This window comes from Falco biarmicus, chromosome 4, assembly GCF_023638135.1.
Source record: "Falco biarmicus isolate bFalBia1 chromosome 4, bFalBia1.pri, whole genome shotgun sequence".
NCBI classification, from domain to species: domain Eukaryota; kingdom Metazoa; phylum Chordata; class Aves; order Falconiformes; family Falconidae; genus Falco; species Falco biarmicus.
In genome coordinates, this window is record NC_079291.1 from 84953350 (window position 1) to 84971901 (window position 18552).

At 48.7% G+C, this 18552-nt stretch overlaps 1 protein-coding gene and 1 long non-coding RNA gene across 5 annotated transcripts in view; both read right to left on the reverse strand.

Moving 5' to 3' along the window:
• Positions 1-554: 554 nt before the first annotated feature.
• On the reverse strand, positions 555-2803 carry LOC130147790 (uncharacterized). The gene is made up of 2 exons (XR_008821346.1): positions 1896-2803; positions 555-1014 (listed from the first exon to the last, which is right to left on the reverse strand). It is a non-coding gene; the product is annotated as an uncharacterized LOC130147790 (long non-coding RNA).
• A 287-nt stretch (positions 2804-3090) lies between these two features.
• Positions 3091-18552, reverse strand: part of TOM1L2 (target of myb1 like 2 membrane trafficking protein) — a 58878-nt gene continuing 43416 nt past the window's right edge. For 2 of the 4 annotated variants that reach the window (XM_056335463.1, XM_056335464.1), the window contains 3 exons: positions 12019-12078; positions 9306-9342; positions 3091-8779 (listed from right to left, as the gene is read on the reverse strand). In XM_056335463.1, coding sequence (XP_056191438.1) covers positions 8631-8779; positions 9306-9342; positions 12019-12078 — 246 coding nt within the window. In that variant the 3' untranslated portion in view covers positions 3091-8630. Of the gene's footprint in view, positions 8780-9305; positions 9343-12018; positions 17489-18552 lie in introns of those variants that run through there. The other 2 variants (XM_056335465.1, XM_056335466.1) reach the window with 2 other exon arrangements.

The window sequence follows — 18552 nt, forward strand, 5'->3', positions numbered from 1 at the left end:
CCTGCACAGCGTGGTGCAACACGGGGACCAGGCAGAGCACCCTGGGCGTGCACATGGTGATGGCAGAGCTGTGGGTGCGCAGCCCTGCTGAACCCCTCTGCACCCTCCCCCCCCTCCCCCCCTCCGGCTGGGGACACCAGCCCTTGCCCCAGCTGGGGACAAGCCCTGGCTCAGCTCCACGCTGGCGGCTGGGGCAGTGTCACCTGCACACAGGCCACTGCAGCCGCTCGCTCGTCTCCGTCCGGGGATCCACCGCCCGCCATGGGGCGTGCAGGGGGACCGGGTTCTCCCCCCAGCCCCCCGTTTTTATGTGGATCACCGGGGAGAAGCCGGGCTCTGTGGCAGCGGGAGGTTTCCCTTGGGTTTCAGGAAAGCCCTGGCAGCAGCCGGCGCGCAGCAGGAGGGAGGGCAGGTTTCCAGCGCTGGGGGGATGGATGCACCGTGGTCCCACGAGGATCTAGGGCAGCCTTGTGCAAACACGAGGGGCACACACCTTTAACAACCCAAGCGAGACCCGGGACACAGCCTTCCCCGTGAGGCGTGGAGAAGGGAGATCACACGTGTAAACACGGCTTTATTTTTGCATAAGCTGGAAGAAAAGACGGATTTTACTGGGACCCTTCCCCGACTCCACCCCCCCCCCGGAGCCGGAGCGTCTGTGCCCCCGTGGACACACACACGATGCTCTCCCCCGCTCTGGAGGACCAAAGCAAACAAGCAGCATCTTCTGTGCAGCGGAGGAGGAGGAAGCAACGGCGGCTGGGTGGGATGGGTGGGTTTTGAGGGCGATGGATGCCACACGGGGTGGGGCTCCCCGGGGTAAGCGTGGATGCGGGGTAGGGAAAACCCCGCCTGTAGGACCAGGGCCACGCAGCCAATAAGCGCAGCGGCCCGGAGTGGAGTGATTCTGCATCACGGCTCAGGGCCTGCGATTACATCATGTCGGTCCTGCGGGGATGGTGGTGGGGCCACGTGGTTGCTCCGGAGTCGCTGAGACGTTTTCCTGAGCGCAGGCTGGGAGGAAACCACAGGGATGAGACAGAAAAGAAACCAGCCCCGAGATGGTTGGGCTCTGGCCGCAGAGCTGGCCGGGCAGGCTGGCGCGGCCACAGTGGGCTCGGACAGCCGCGTAGGGTTTGCCGGCGGCATGGAGCATCGCTCCGAGCCACACTGGCAGCAGTGATGGGCTCTGGGATGCGCTGTGCTGCAAAGTCCAAACGCAGCAGCCCCGGGGACCCTGCATGAAACATCCCCCATCCTGCTGCCCCCTCGCTCAGCCGGACGGGCTCTCCCAAAACGCTGTGCCCTGCCAGGTGCCAGCCCTGGATGTCTGCTGCATGCCAGCACACCTTAACCCTGCGCTGAAAGCAGCACTGCCCGCCCTGGGCCCCGCTGTCATGCCTCACTCCCGGCCCTCACACGCTGGGGGTTTTGCTGTGGCAGAGCGTGGCGTTAATCATTAATTCATGTCACAAACAGATTCAAAGCCTCTTCTCTCCTTCACTACCTGTGACCCTGCTTTGACAACTCTCCCTTCCTGAGCCATGGCTTGGGTAAACATGCAGCCGCGCCTGGCAGCCCTCCAGCACACTCTGCAGCCCCAGCTCGGGGTTTGTTTACCCCAAAGTGAAATAGGAAAAGGCAAATGAACGTGTGGTCGTTTCCCATTTATGCCAGGATGCAAACTCGGTGCCCAATAGTGAAAAGCAGCGACAGGCACACTATGTGAGGCTCAGCCCATGCTGGCTTCTGTGGCGTGACCCATGCCGGGGCTCAGCAGCCTGTGGTGGAGGGCAGTGATTTGTGCAAGACCCCAGCCTGTCCTGGGAACTTGCATGGCCTCTGTGGGAGCCCAGGCAGGTTTGGAGATGAGAGGCCCATCAGGGTTCACAAACCTGTGCTCGGTTTGGGGAGGCAGGTATCACCAGCAGCTGGAGGGACACACACGCAAAATGTCCCTGCAAGCTCGTCCTGCTCTTACACTTTTCCCTTTGCACCCACTTTGGCCCCTGTTGGAGACGGAATTTGGGATTAGAGGGATCTTTGCTTCTCATGTTTAAGCGTGGCACTGCAGAAGACAGTGTGGTGCAGCCCCCTGGAAGGCAGCAGCCCCCCGCTCCGGCAGCCCTCCTCCTGCACAGTGCTGGAACTTTACGACCCAGCGCTTTTTGTGTGATTTCTGCTCTGTCAGAGCAGTGGTAGCTCTGCACCTTTCTCAGCAGAGCTGGGCCATGAACCTACCCGAATATATCCCACAGAGTCAGGCACATAATCAGCGTGACGGTAAACAAGCTGGGGCAGAGCTGGATTTAATGCATGCTAATCTGCAGCTCCAAGGAGGGGAAACCCATCTTTCAAGCTGTTCCACGCACAGCCCTTCCCCAGAGCAGCTTTTAAACCACAGGCCATTAATTTTGAACTCTATGTGCAAGATGGAGGGCACTATTCTGACAGATCGGTTCATATTTGGCCAGGGTAACACGTCACTTCTCCAGGGTTCCTAGATGGCTGCTCTTCTTTCTCTGCCCATCAAAACCCCCATCATAAATGAGGATGTTGGAACAAATTCTTGGCCCGTGAGTCAGGAAGTCACCCATGGGCTGAGAACATCACCTGTATTGCAGTGCACAACAACTCCTTACCCGCCACTTTCTAGGTCACTAAGGCAGGTGATCCCAAGTTACCCTCAAGGACCATCTGGCAAGCCCTGCAAGGTGGGCAGGTGTCCCACCAAGCACCAAGGCTGTCACCTGCGCGCCTGTCTGATGTTAGCCTCAAAAGATGAGCCAAAGATTTAGCGGGGAATGAATTTATCAGCAGTGGCAACACACCACTGTGCACAGCAAGACCCATGTAAAGACACAAAGAGCATCTTCTGCTGGGGACAATCCTTTTCCCGGTGAGAATCCCCAGGCCTCTGTCATGTAGAGGAAACCGAGGATTCCCCAAAGCCTGTGTCACGTTTTGACATCTGATGGGCACCCAATGGCAGCCACAGACCGTGTGTGTTTCCCCCACACTCGTACCGTGTGTTCAGGCTGGGCAGTGAAGCAGAGCGAGACATCCCCTGAGAGACAGACGGACACGTCCTCCTGGTCACACTAGTAGTGTATTTATTGGAGTATCTCACATGCAGGAACCAAAGTAGAGATGATTTCTGGAGCAAGTTAAACAATGGCAGATTAATACGGTTGTATTGTCCTTAACGTAAACACTTCCTACATGAATACAATGACATTTTAGTGTTGGGTTTCTTTGAGTATTTTGTTTCTCTTTACATAGTCAACCTCTTTAAACAGTTATGTCCCCCTTCTCCCCCTACCCCATTCCCAAACAAAAAAATATCCAATATTTTCAGTAAATAAATATTATCCACTTTTATCTGGAAAGCCTACAGCTGTAATATACAGAGAAGCTATTACACAGGTTACATGTGTAGGGTTAACGACAGCTCATAGTAACATGTACAGAATGAGGAGCTTGTACTCATAAAAACACAGAGCAGGGTGGGAAGTTTGGCATAGGTTTGCCACGGGCTAAAGAGAACCAGCACCAGAGCTCAGCGCCACTCGAAAGCCAGGGGGATCTCGGTGAAACACAGCCTGGCCTCTCTCCTGGATGGAGGAGCAACCTGGTGCCACGGTGCGGGGGGCTGGGGCTGGCAGCCTGGGGACGGAGCAGGCAGGCACAGCCCGCTCCAGAGGCTGCGCTTTGGGAGGGATTAGTGGAAGGTGCTGAGTGGGCACCAGCAACACCTCTGGCAACCTGGCAAGGGGACTCCTGCGTCCTCTCCTCTGCTGGTGGGCAAGTGGGTGCTCCCAGCAGCTGAAGGGTTACCTCCCAGAAGGCTAGAAATCCACTCACTGCCTGCTTCATTATTTCCATAAAAATAACTCTCCTGAGCTGGTTTTTTCCAGGGTAGGCTCCACGAGCCTTGTGGTTAACATTCAGGAGGTAAACAATGACTGAGCTGGATGAGGCTGGCCTGGGGATGGAGATAGCACAAGCAGTTCCCACTCCACAGGACTCCCAGCAGCCGCAGGAGAGTTGACAACTCATTGGATGAAAAAGACTGTTGAAAACGCTGCGGTGTTTGCTCTCCTGGTCTGCATGTCCTGTCCTCATGGGTGAAAGCAGGAGGGCATCAAATAGAGAGGAACAGGAACAGGCTGCCTTGTCCGGGGTACGGGGGAGCGTGGGCCCACCTCCTGCAGCAGCTTGCGAAGGGGGCCCATCACCCCTGCCCTGGGTCTGCAGCCACCACCCGGATCTGTTCTTCCACCACTGGAGGGAAACATCTCGCCACCACAGCCAGCTCTGCCCAGTCCTCCATTTGAAAGTGGAAACGGCCAACGTACCCCATTTAAAAAAAACCAAGCCAAACCAAGTCAAACAAACGGAAACCCCCAGGAAAATCCTTCTTCAGCTTGGTGGTGCAAAACCAGCCCTGGAAATGGCAGAACTGACTTGATCAGCACATTTCAGGGACAGAGGCTGTGATCATCGGAAGGGGAAAGGTATGTTGGAGGCTACGTGACGGTCCCAGTAAGGACCAGTCTCTGCATTTACGCTGTTCCCTTTAAGAGACACCGTGCTACGTTTTTATGAGCAATTCTCCTATGAGCCTTACCTACATACTAAACACCCTAAATGTCTGTACAGCACATTGTTATCTATTACACCTGCCAAAGATGCAGCTGAAATCTACACGAAACAATTAAAAACCCCAAAAGGATATATTTAAATAGAAACCATTCATTTCTTACATCTCAGCACATGAAGGGTTAACAGAAGAGGTTAAAAAACACACTGGAAAGAAAATACATTGACAAAATAAATATTTTAACCTAGAATAGGGTATGATTAGAACTTACAAAGGACCCCAATAATAATTTAGTGTCATTGAGTCTCAAGCTGTGGCTCCTAATATGCCTAGAAAGTGTTGGGATGTTATTTCTTACGGAAAGTGGGTCAGGCTGCAGCTCCATCCCTCTTCTTGCAAGTGGCGGAGCCATGCAAGTCCTCTGCCCACTTGCACAGAGGAAGCACTTAGAGTGAAAGCGAAGGAAGAATAAATGGAGAGGTCAGTCTTCTGAAGTGAAAACCCCCTTCCCTTTCCCTCAAACAGTTTCCACCGCTCAGGTTTTCTGCAGACCACAAGAGGACGGGTGAGATGAGAGATCCTGATACAGGACATTAGGGAAGCTCTAGCGTAGCTCTTACCTGGGCTAAACCACCCGCTCTGCCGCACGCTCTGTCCCCTTTGGTGCTTCCAGCCCCAGCGTGCTCAGCCCTCAAGAGCCAGGTCTGGTGGATTCAGGCTCCAAATTTAACTCGCAGCAGGGCTGAGCTTTAATCAGACCCATCGAGGGTCCCACCAAAAGGATGTTTAGCTGCTGCCCCAGGCTGAGCACCTGCCTCCCAAGGAAGGCATCTCCTGGGGACTGCCCTACTTCCAGCAAAGCCACTGCTTGTGCTGACAGCACCTGCCACCCCCTGCAAACAGTGCCCTTGCTTTCCAGCGAATAACGTGGGGCGTCAGCGGGGACCACGGAGTGCCTGAGGTTGCAAGCACAGAAGAGAGTCCCTTGAGTTGTGCCAACACATGCTCCTGATCTCCCCTCAGCCCCAGCCTTCTTGTTTCATCAGTTTTCCTCCCCAGCCAGAGTGAGCAACCACTGACAGCTCTGTAAAATCTTCCAGAAAGGGACCAGATTCTCTCTAAAGCAACAACTTGGAAGTCCCAGGACAGGTTTAGTATGACAGAAAGAAGCAGTGTTAACAGACCCCCCACCTGCGTTTTCCTTAGGGGTGGGGGAAGAAAGCCCAGCAAATCCGCAGCAGTGGGACTCTGCAGGGGGGCTTGGTGACAGCACTGGTGATATCCCTGCCACTCAGCATCATTTGACAATGTCCCCATGCTTCAGCAATGCGATTATCTCCTCTGGCTTGGCAGGGAAGCTGGATTAACATGCTTAGAATCACCTGATGTGGCCATTTACAGGGTCAATGTGTTTCAAGGATTTAGAAGAGAAAATACACACTTAAAACGCCCACGGAGCTTTTTGCATTGACAGGAATACCAACAATTCATTCTGTGCTGGCAAGACTGCTCAGGCAATCACCAGACACTGTCTGAAATCAAATCAGCGTCACAACACAAGTTCCCTCAGGTTTCTAGGAGCTGGTGGCCACATCTGACGTACTGCAGCAAGGCAGGGTCTGGCAGGAGCTGGCAGCGGGATGTCTGGCAGCCAGTATCTAAGCATTGGGCTCACCTTGTGTGAAACAGCAAGGGCAGTGGGCGAGAGCAGCAGTGCGTATATACATGCAGCCAAGGCAGACTGTCCTGGCACTTTCCATTAGCCACAGAGAAGATGAAATGGAGAGAAACCCTCTGCAGACCCACGTAGGAGGGATTCAGCTGGGGAGAGGGCCAGCAAGTAGCAAGAAGAGGCAGCTTGATGCCCAGGCTATCTCCATCCTTACCCTGATTTCCCCCATCCACTTGCAAGCCACACTACTTTCTGCACAGCGCAGAGCTGACAGGGAGCAGTGAGCTACAGAGCAGTGACGAGGTGCAAAGTCAGGTTGGGGGGTGGCAGGGCAGCCTTGCCTGGGCCCAGCTACATATGGAGGTATCTTGGAAGAAGATGCAGGCAGGGCAGGACAGAGGAGATGAGCAGGGACAGCGCAGAGTGCCATCGGACCTGGGACGCCTGGAAACCTTGCATGAAACAATGCTTCCCTCCAAAAATTAGTGTGACCGCTCCCAAAGCCCATCAGTGCTGCAATCAGGCCATTTGGTAAAAGGTTTTGTGTGTCACAACCTATCAAAGCACAGCATACCCTAGAGAGCATGTCATGAACCGCAACAACTGTGCTCAGATAAAAGCTTCTATCACTTTCACATCAGCTGTCTGTAGCACAGCTTCTTGGTCTAGAACAACTTCTGTGAGAGCTCGACACACATCAGCATCCAGGGAAGCTCAGACATGCCAAGTCAGAGCAAAGTGGCTGGTTGCCTAAGACGACGGGTGCCCTGAGGAAGAGGGGCTGAGGCACTGCTGCCTGCACGGGTGTTCATCTGATAAAGTGCCTCTCTGTCAGGACAGGAGATTCTCCTGCCATGCAGCGTTCGGCTCTCTCTTTGATCCTGCCATCTTGTGCCACTGGCTTCCTACCAAGGAACATGCTGGGGGACGCGGTGATGGCTGGAGCTGCCCACTCCAGCTCTGCTCGTCAGCCCAGCAAGGCAGGCACACAGGCTGGAATCCCTCCTGGCAGCTCCAGGAAGAGCAGCTCTCTCAGCCATGCCCCTGGCAAGCAAGGGAATATGCTTGTTTGCACAGACAGGAGGGAGACTGCAGCCCTGTAGGAGCTGGGAGTTAATAAAGGGGCAGAGGTATCAAAGGACACGCCAAAAATTACAAGTAGCGTGGCCACAATCATTCAACACTTCCTCAGGCCCAAACCTAGAAGGAAATGAGGAGTTTCACCTCCAGGACAGGCAGGCATGGCTAATCCCTCCATGGTAACAGTCTCCCTCAGCATTTTCATGCAAGCCTCTGTGAGTTTTGCCTCTTTTTCTCATACCTACCACCAAGAACCAGCATGTCTATCCTACCAGGCACGGCAGGGAATCCAAGAACCTCAGTTCACACCCAGTCCATAAGCAAGTCCCATCCATCTGCATGGACATTATTTACAACAGCTGAGACAAACGCAGAGCTCTACGGTCACTGAGGAAGGAATCTAAGGTAAGGAAAAAATAACCTAGCTATTTTAAAAGGCAAATACACTAGAAAAAATCCTCATGTGAGAATGCTCTCCCAAAGAGCAAAATGCTTCGTGCGCTAATGTTACAGCATCCATTTAGCTCAGCGTTTTTCTTTCTCGGCAACTGCCAGAGCTACTGGACATGGCCAACAGACTGCTTTCAAATTAGAGTAAGCCCAGATAAAACACAAGGGAAAAAAATACCCTGTGAGATTTAGAATATGAAGCGCCACACAAAGTGGGGAAAAGCGACCACCATATGGTACCAGGAGATGCGTGAGTGGGAGAGTAAAGGATTTTAACTTGTGAAGCACATGTTGAAAGGGGAACAGTTGTTCCTTGCTGTCGAATCCGACACGAAAGCCAATACATTAACATTTTATCTAAAAATAAAGACACACTCCTCCTGAACATTCCAGCTCAGTCAATTACATGCTGATCGACAGAGCAGTCTACTTGGCAGGACCTGCCTACAGAAGAGGATGATCCCTACATAAATTGAAGGGCAAGGCTGCTCTCTCCCCTCTGGGCTTTTGTTTCAACACAGTGTGACGTACTCATGCATTCTAAAGGGGTTTTCAGCATCGAGAGCCAGTTTTCTGCAGCTGGGATAGGAAGGATGGGATTAAGCAAGTGCTGGAGAACTGTGGTCTGGCAGGAATAGTGTCAGACTTAAATAGAAAGAGTCAGCTTGTCAGGTGGATTGTTTGGGGAGGGGGGGAAGGAGAAGCAATCTATGAAATCAGGGGGAAGGGGGTCGTCATTAGCAGAGTACTGTGGGAGGACAAAGTGGCTGTACAGCGACATTTGCCTGCAGAGCACGGGGGTGGGAGGGCGGCTAAGAGCGATCTTCACAGTGCAAAGAGGGCATCCTCAGAGCGCTCTTGCTTTTTCCTGCTGGAAGGATTTGTCGGAGGGGTGGGGGCTTCCAGAGGAGGGGATGGCAGATTGGGAACCATCTCCGCTGCTTTGGCTCGCTCTTCTAAAAATTTGTCAAACTCTGCAATGCAAAAAAAAGAAGGAGGACAAGTAAGAACTGGGGCTACACATTTAGCCCTGGGGACAGAGGTTAGCAGGGTCTGAAATTCCAGCGCCTGGAGTCCTGTCGGGCTGCATTTGCAGGCACACATACTTGCACAGCCCGACTTCCTCAGGAAAGGGTACAGATGTCCTCTGAGACACCCGAGCTCAGGCAATCAAGCCCACGCTATGCCATCGGCTGCGACAGAAGCAGGGAAACATCATTCCAAAGGGCTGAGCAGCTTGGGGACACATTCCTGCTGGCACAAACAAAGTGCACAGCCAAGGAAGATGGCAGGAAAGCACTTACAGCCGGGAGGGCTCCTCACACCATAAATATATAGTTTTTGCTCCGAAACGCTCGCCTCCTGCCTTTCCAAGTGCAGAAGCATTTGCTGGGGAACATCAGGCTGGGATAAGTCAGCATCTCAGCAGGGATCAAAGCAGATAATTCAGTTTGCGCACGAACCTGAGAATGGCTCATAGCCACAGGCATCTCTGCTTACCTTCGCTGGTCACTCCCTCTTCCAGTTCGTTTCCTTTCTGCAATTGGAACAAAAAGGCGCGTGAACACACAGGCAGTGCTTCACCTTCACTACTATCCTCTACACATGTTTAATGCAACTGGACAACTTCCACCACTTGTTTCCACACGCTAACTATTTGAGTAGGGTAACCTGGGGAAATTGCATGGCTCCCACATCAGGAGGCCAACGGTGACTGACATTTCAGTGTGCTGCAGAGCAAGAGAATGAACACTAGAGATGCTTCTGAAGATTGCTGGTGGATGGTTAAACTTTCCCCATTGGACCTGAATGGTAGTCCAGCGCTGTTTCCAACTTCAGACAGCAGGCCTGGGCAAAAACTGAGCTGAGTGAGTCACACAAACACTGTACAAGATGCCATCTTTTCTGTCACACGGTCCTTTAAAAAGTCAGGGCTGCGGTTTGCATTGCATCTTGAAATAAAATGCACTTTTAGCTGACAAAGGACACATGCTGCAAAAATAGTTTGGGGCCAACGCTCCTCCTGCGGGAGTTCATTTTAGATTTCATATGAAAATATAGCAGCTTTCCTGGCATCCACGCCGTACAAAGACAAGAGTGGGCTGGATGAAGGATACTGATGGGCAGTTAGCATCTGTCCATGACATATGAAGGCTGGGATGCCAGGGGGTCAGTGCATTTCTACCAGCTGTGTGCATTTTAACATGTGAATTTCCAACTGTGCTTCAATAAGGAAGTTAAAAGTCCAAGGATGTGGCATCCTCGGCAATCTATCAAGATGTTGAAGATGGACAAAAATACTACTTGAAAACCTCATGTTGAACCTGCTTTGAAAAAGACAAGTATTTGTCCATACCCTCCTCTGCCAGGAGAGTGGGAACATAGGGATCAGCCTCATGAAATTTTAATGCCTGATAAAGACACCTAGCACCTATTAGCTTTCTACTGCACAGAGGTTTCCAAAGGTACACACAGCAGCCCCTGTTTCACATTCAGAGGTACTGTTTGTTCCACTGTACCCCCAAAAAGGGTAGGGAAATAAATAACAATTAGTTACCCTAATCTGTAATTTGCTCAGCTGGGAAGCAGAGAACTGAAATGAACCATTAACAAAACAAAGGAGAGGGGGAACCTGGAGTGAAAACCAAAAATCCAGTCCAAACTTTCTCAGAGGGCATCTCTACGCTGCACCCACACAGGGTCAGGATGGGGACCTAGGTACCCAGGAGAAGGGAAGCCAGTACAGTCGTGGCTGCAGCATATGTGATCCACAGGCTTGTTCAGGCATTCACATGGCACTTCCCTGCTTTCCTCTTTTTGAGCAAGACTATCTAGAGGATAACAGATGTGCAGAGCTACCTCGATATTTCTCCGTAAGATCTTATCTCCTCATAAGTTAATTTAAATGGCAAAGACAAAAGTTTATTGTTTAAGCAGAGTAGACATGCTACACTTACTGTCTTTCTTTAACAAAATGAGACCAGTTTGTAATTAAATTTGAAAATGACTGCCTGTACTGAGGCCTGAAAAAACTACCTGCAGCTGAAAAGCAGTGACATTTCAAAGACAGCCAGTCAGTCTGCCAAACTCGAACACTGAAACCCAGAATCTGTTTAAGCACTTCAGGCGGCTTTGGAGAGCACGAGCGTTTTCTTCCTTTCAGTACAGTCAGCTCCTCTGGTGCTGGAGCGGAGGGCTGACGTGCTGGAGCATGCCTGCAGCGCTGCTGCCGGAGCCAGGGAGCACAGCCCGAACCCCGCAGCTCCCAGCTAGGAGCCAAGCAGGCAATAGCAAGGGGCTGGGGGAGACCTTAAGGAGCAGAAAGTTACCTAGGAACAATATCTGAAGTTGGAAGAATGGAAGGAGACGATCCTTAGGGATATGGTGACCACAAGGAAACTGTTCAGTTCACTAAAACCACGTTTAAAAGAACAGTCTGAAACACAACCCACCACCTGTCCTCAAACTGCACTTGGTTAATTTGAGTCAGATGGTTACACTAAAAAAAAAAAAAAAAAAAAAAAGACTGGAATAAATGCGTACTAGCTGTACCACTGCTTAAACCAGATGTGTATTGGTACAGCAACACAAACCCCAGAATGAAGGAAAAGCTACTTTTAGTTCCATCTTCTCTTTGTTTAATAATTACCAGACAATAATCATTTAGGAGAAACTGGAAGTTATAAACATTGGAGAGAGACTGTTATAAAGTTTTATTATCGCTATTATGAAACATGTCAAGATTGCTTGCCAATTTAACAAAGACATCTCGATTTGAAAGGAACTAAGCCCTGATCCAGCATCTCTTAAAAGCATGCCTCAACGTATGCATGCACTTGGACCCCGTCAAAGCTAACACTGCCTTAAGCATGTGCTTTAAGTCCAGTGGAGAACACTGGTAAACTTCAGCACATGTTTAAATGCTTTCCTACACAGAGACCAGAAACGTAGGATTTCTGGAACACATGCTATTCTGTGCTGTTAACATGGAGAAGTGAAAATAAAACAACTCAGAAAAAAACATTTTGATTGAATCGCTGAACATGACCCTATCTCCTGCTTAGATACTCCCTTCAAAAGGGAAATAAGCTATACAATTCGGAAGTTTCTCTGCCTCCTGTTGTGAGAAGTATCAGTAACTCAGCAATGCATTGAAAATTATCCATACAAGTGCTATTGCCCCTGTGAAAAATGAAAATATAAAGAGTCTCACCAAGTCGGTACTGAGCCACTCCTCAATGTCATCCATGACAGAGGACTGTGCAACAGGGATCTAGGGAGTGCAGCGAGAGAACAGCAAGGCAGGCAAAAACCAAAACACATCCACAATCATGGCCACAGAGCGATGGAAAACACCAGAAATAAGATTAAAAACAAAACAAAAACAAAGATGTAAGATGTGCTGGAAAAAAAAGGCAACAAAATATAAATGGCATTTCAAATAAAGAAACACTTGGAAAGGAAATTATGAACAAGAAGGCTAAAAAAACCAAGAGAAAGGTTATGGGGAATGACGTGACTTCATGCCAGTGTAAGATGGGTAACTTCTCGACCACATATTAAAACCATCAAGATGGACTGATGATTCTAATCTTGATCGTGAAAAGCTTTTAAGGGTAGAATACTGGATATCAGTTAGGTTTTGAAATGTTAAATTTACACCTTGTATTTTTTAAAATGGGTATTAGCCACAGTGAAGGGTTAGCAAAAAGAGGAGCTCAAAGTCTTCAGGCAACACTCCTGTGAAAAGTTTGATTTTCTCCACCGGTGGAAGCAGTCAGAGCCCAGGGTACACTGTCATGTTTTCTTCCAGATCCTCCTCCCACCACACCACCGAGCCTTGACAAACCTTGGCACACCAATCTGAAGGAAAACTGTCCCAGCTCCCTGTTGCCACTCCTCTGTCAAAGGTGACCCTGTTGCAGCGCAGACAGCAGAACCCAAGGTGTGCCAGTGTGAAGTCTCAAAGGCAAAGGTGGGGAGGAGGATGGGGCAGCAGCTCCAAGAGCGAGCAGAGGAGGAGAGCACGGCACACACCTCCCAGCTCCTGCTCCAGCACCACCTTGCACTGCTGCAGCGAGGCTCGCGGAGGCTCGCCCATCAGGCCTCCACAGATGGTTTAACAAAAAAGCATGGAAGGTTTGCCTCTCCTCCTGCAATAAAACCGCTCACATTATGCTCTGCAATTGCAACAGGCGGTGCAGATGCAGCGTGCCGAGCACTGAAGTGCAGCTATTTCACAAAGCACTACAGGCAACTGGGTCAGCGAAGGGAAATTACTGCGTATTAGGTGTAGAATTTCCTGACTTAACTACACTGCTTAAATACAACAGAGGGCTGCAGAAGTAAACAGGAAAATGCCACAATAGATCTTGTAAGGGCAGCTTGAAAAACACTTGGAAAGCAATGTCAGACACGCAGGTTCCAGGCCAGAGCACGGCAGCTGAGCAGCGGGACTGACAGGCGAGAGACCTCACGGTGCTGGAGAGGCTCTCCTTAAAGAAAAGGTGCCAGGGGCTGTCCACAGCTTTGCCTGAAGCCTCTTGCAGGAAGAAGAGCTGAAAGAGGCTCTGCAGATGAATTTGCTGGGAGATGTAGTTTTCTCAGGGACTTCTAGCAGAGTCAGGCGCTGAACTAGAGGCAGCAGCACAGGCTGACGCTGTTTAGCAGAGCTCCTCAAAAACTGTTCCGTATAATCAAGTGGCCCTTTGCACTGAGGTCGGTTAAGCCCTTGCCTGAGGCAAGATCTGCTAAGGTGGGTTAGCTGTGCCAAAGGACTGGAAATCCAGGGCTCAATCCAAAGCATCTCCCACCAAGAGACGCACCAGGAAGATGGCTTGGCTCCGACTCTGCAGGTTGCACATACCAGATCCAAGAAGGGTCGGAGGTGCAAGTGGCCATTGTGCTTTCAGCAAATACATGAAGATCCCAAACAGAAAAGACGTTCCTGCAGTTTCCTTTTGGAACGGGCCACATTTAGAGTAATTGCCCCTTTTTAATTTGCAATACAGAGCTGAATCATGCACTTACAACGCTAAAACCGTGTGCTGAAGCTGCTTTGAGCTGGCCCAGATGGCCATTAATAAGAGGAGGGCTCTGGAACATCTTCCAACATGTTCCTTCCCAAGGACAAGTTGCAGCTTGTAGAACTGGCTCATTAGTTTAACAGCTTTGGAAAATACTAGCTTCCGAGATACAAAACAATGAATTTATTCAGCCTACAGCAACCTAAAACCTACTGCAGAAGTTTCACTGCTGTCTCTCTCCTGTATTGCTTAACACCACACACAATAAGTAACACTTTGGAAGATGTAGCCTTCAGAGCTGTTGGCTAGTTTGCAGCTCAGAAAGGTACTTATGTTTAAGGATAAGAAAGCGTGTATGGAGGGAAGGAGGAAAATAGCAGGGTGGGGTGGTTTTTTGGTTTTTTGTTTGTTTGTTCTTTTCTGTAAATAAAATAGGAGCAGCTGTTCTGAAAAGCGTGGTGGTACCGCAGTCCCTGTATTAGAAAGAACAGCAGTTCAAATCCTGGTTATCCTGAAAACATGACAGATGACTGAGCAAGTAATGGATTCCTGAGAATTGCAGGACTCTTGCGTTTGCAGTCCTCCTCAAAGAACAGCTCAGCAGTATAGAAGAGTCTGTGCTGTTGTGCTTTGTAAGATTAAAAAACAAACAACAAAAAAGGAATTCTACTTTCAGATAGACCTACTTCACATAACAAAACAAAAACCCTCAGAAGCGCAAGAACACTTCTCACAGGTCATACATAAGAAGCAGAGAGAGCTGTAAGATAAACATTTGAGCTGTCAGCTGTTTGCTATTCAGCACTGACCTTTTAAAAAGCTTCCCCCATCCTCCAGCACATTCACAAAAGAGTCAGGGGTTTGTATCTATCCCTCCTTCCATGCTCGAACTTCCCATTTCCTTTCCTCAGACTCTGAGCCCCATTTTCCCCATAAAACACGGGCTAAATGTATCAGGTTTACTTTGTTCAAGAATAAAGAGGCGGGGAAACTCTCAAGAGTAACTGGAAGTTTTAAAGTATTTTAACATAGTACCAATTTATATTTCATTTGAGACTGACCACACACAGAAGTTCATTTTTTGCTAGTCAGTTGTGAATTTGGCAAGTCTCCCCCTTCCAGAAGCCCTAAACTGAAAAAATCCAGAGGGGAGTTTTGTTAAAACTAATCCCCTAAAACACAACAGAAGCAATGCAAGAATAAATTAGCTAGTTTACACATTAAAAAAGACAACAGTTTCTGGGAACAAACAGCAGTGGCAGCCACAGACTACACGGAAATGGCTCCAGAATGGGATACCGTCTTGTTAATACTTTGATTATGCAAACATACACGGTCTAGTGAAGCTCTCAGTCTTGGCAAGAGAGCTCCCCAGATAGTCAGAATTGGCTGCAAGAGCTGTTTTTATAACGATACTGTGATTTCTTTTTTAAAAGTCTATAATCCAAGTAAACAGAAATTAAGTCACACAATATTTTGGGGTACTTTAAGTAACTGGCTTTAATTAAAAGTTGGGCTCATTTTTCAAATTCCTTTTTTATTTAGTCTTTGGAAAATCCTACAAATGGGATCATCTCAACAGTCCTGAAAGGGAAATGGAAAAGGAGGGCTGGGAGAACAAAAGCAAGCGTTCAATCCCACAAAACCCACAGGAACCTGGAATTCAAGTTCATACTTATCTAAGCTAGATATTGTTGCTGTTCTCACTAGCAATCAAAAGCCAAAGAGTATTGCCAATGTATTTCCTCAGAAGTCACAAAATCCAATATTCTACCCTTAAAAAGACAGTTTAAGGTTATTATTATCACATTTTATTTCTATTAAAAATGATCCCGCTGGAAAAGAAGCAGGTATGAAATGACAATTCAGGTCTCTGGGTGAGCTCATTAATGCTCTTAAAATGTTTAACAAGGTTCATACTAATTGTTGCTAGACTACTGTCTTGTAGTAGCTCAGTTAATTCCACTTCTTTCTAGATGTTTAACAAAGCTGACACCAATACCTGGTTAGCTGCTGTTCACTCCCCTGTGTTGGTTAGCAATAGTAAAGAAAGCTCTGTCATTCCTACAGCAGCAGAATGACAGCACTAAGGTGCACGCTAGCAGTCTACTCCAGCTTACTACTACAGTTTTACCATCTATTGAAAGCTGTTGTGATCTTGAAATAGCTGCCTGGCCTCAATATTAGAACACATTTGACTTGCATATAAGGATTGAATAAGCTACTTGATTACTTGTAACTGCGTTGACATCACATAAGGGGGAAGGCAAGAGCTCAGGTACAGCATGTTCCCCACCACAGCCTGTTGTGCCCCTACAACCACCAGGCAATCTGGATCTGATAGGCATGTCCAGACAGCAAAAGCGTTTGTTCACACGGGGAATCAGACTGTCCCTGTAGAGTGCTCCATAAAAGGCCATGGCTGGCCAGGTAATGAAACCCACATGCTCTCCCGAACAAGGGAGCGTGCACGCTTGCCTTCAAAAGGGGGAGGGGTCCTACCACACAAAAGAAATGAGAGCTTCGTACCTTTATTTCTCACAGTTTGGCCACAATTCAAGCACGTTTGTTGAAATACAGCATCTTTTTGGAGACTGTCTCATGTTACCCAAGTAATTTCCACATCTTCGATCCTATCTCTCTATTGAAGGCATACACAGCAGCATCCCAATTTGTTACTAATTAACAACATCTCAGCAAAGATTTCATTTAATCTTTGCTCACATACCTTCACTACAGAGAGGAATTGCCACTCTAGCAAGGCATGCTGCTGGTGGCCAAGATGCAATGCTGAAAGCATTTGTATCACTTTCTGTGAATTCTAGTTCATTCTTCTGCTACTGTCCCAAATAATGTCTGTCCTGACATGGCAGCTTAAGCCAACACCTGCTTCTCACTTTTGTAACAAATATCCATTTGGCACGTGAGTGGGATGACAGATTATTCTAACAAATGGATATATTCACGCAGATCTCAAGAGCTGGCCAAACTCATGAGAGGGGAACTGGAATTACCTGGCAGCCTTATGCTAAAGTCTGTGCCTACGAGCTGCTGATGCAGACCCTGTATGACACCTGCATGGCCGAACTTGCAAGAGCCCAGACCTTACACTGCGAACAGATCTGGTACTGAACAGCTCAGCTAGCACGCCTAAGTCACATCTGAACCAGGAACAGTTTCTGCAGATACCATTTTGTCTACGTTAGTTTTGTAGGCATAACTGGAATGGATAAAGTTTTGTGATTCCATGGCCCTGGCATCACCTTACCACCAGAACTGAGCGGTAGATTAAGCTGAAACGGAAACTGGGAGAGTTCACTGGGAGAGTACACATGGAGTCCCAAAGAAGCCTCCCTCTGCAAAGGTGTTTTGGTGAACTGGGATGCACAGAAATAGAGTGGGAAGAACTCAACCCTAAGCTTAACTGTATCACAGTTTGGACAGAACGTCAGATCACAAGGGATGTGAGTGGCACTCTGGCAGGTGGAGAACACCCTTTCAGTGGTCTCAGTGTTGTACAGGCACAGGTAACGGCCATGTCGACTCACCCCTTTTCTTTCCCCCTTCATCTCAGAAGTACTAAAAGTTACCAAAAAACAAATTACAGAAATCAAGTTCATACCTGGGATACTAGTTATTCCACTGGTACTGCAAATGCTACAAAGTCGTATTAATAAATACGGTTAAAGAACTACAGCCAGTTAAGAGAGAAACTGAGTTAAAGATTAGTTTAGTTTTATTTTAGGTATTTCTCTCATATTTAGCATACAAACAAGGTGACAGGCTTGTAAGAGCCAGCCAGACCCCCTTCCCTCCCCAAATCCATATGCCTCCATGAATGCTGCAGTATCCTTTTTCCAGACTGAATAACCACAAGCCAATGAATGAATATTGTGTTTGGTTTTTTAATAAAGCAGTGGTGCGAGTTGTGTGAATAGCAGGGTGCCGATTTCATGCTTCCCTGCTCTTGTAAACAGTGGAAAGGCAAAGAAGAGGAACTAACTCAATCACTGGATTACTCATTATGGATGAACATCTATCAGTGACATAATACATCTCTGGCTGCAACAGAGCCACCAAACAGCAAGAGCCTCTGTGAACCACAGTATCAGGGGCAAAGCAAGCACTGCTCACTTTACAGCTTTTCACTCTCATGTTACAAGCTGTGTGTCTCTGACAAGCACCAAAAGGCAGCTCTGGCTCCCAGGGGTAGGTACCTACAGTTGGGCTTACCCACGCGTGCTAGCAGGCAAAGAACTGCTTTTGGGTGCTTGCATGGGCAGGCAGATAAAACCATATATATGCACGAGTCCAATCACTGTGCATTCGCCAGCCATGCAAACTTCTGACAAATTTGCAAGATGGCCCTCAGAAATAATCTGGATTAGCCCTAGGTCTAGAAGAATAAACACAAAGTGTTTCCCAGAGTTGGTGCACTTGGATATTGCACACACTGGTATTTCTCAACCTTAACTCTCTGGGATGTTTCCCTTTTTTCAGTCTGGGACATGCAAGGCTCTCCCTGGAGCGAGGTATTCCTGCTCCATGGGCTTCCTGATGCCCAGCCCCACATGCTGCACTGCAGGCACACCCCAGCCCAAAGGGAATTCTGCCCTGCACCTTTCTGAACAATGCTGCAGTCAGGACTGTCTCAGAAGGACTTTGTACAGTTAGGTCACATTACTGGTACTAATCTCAAATACTTAGAGTGATAGATTACG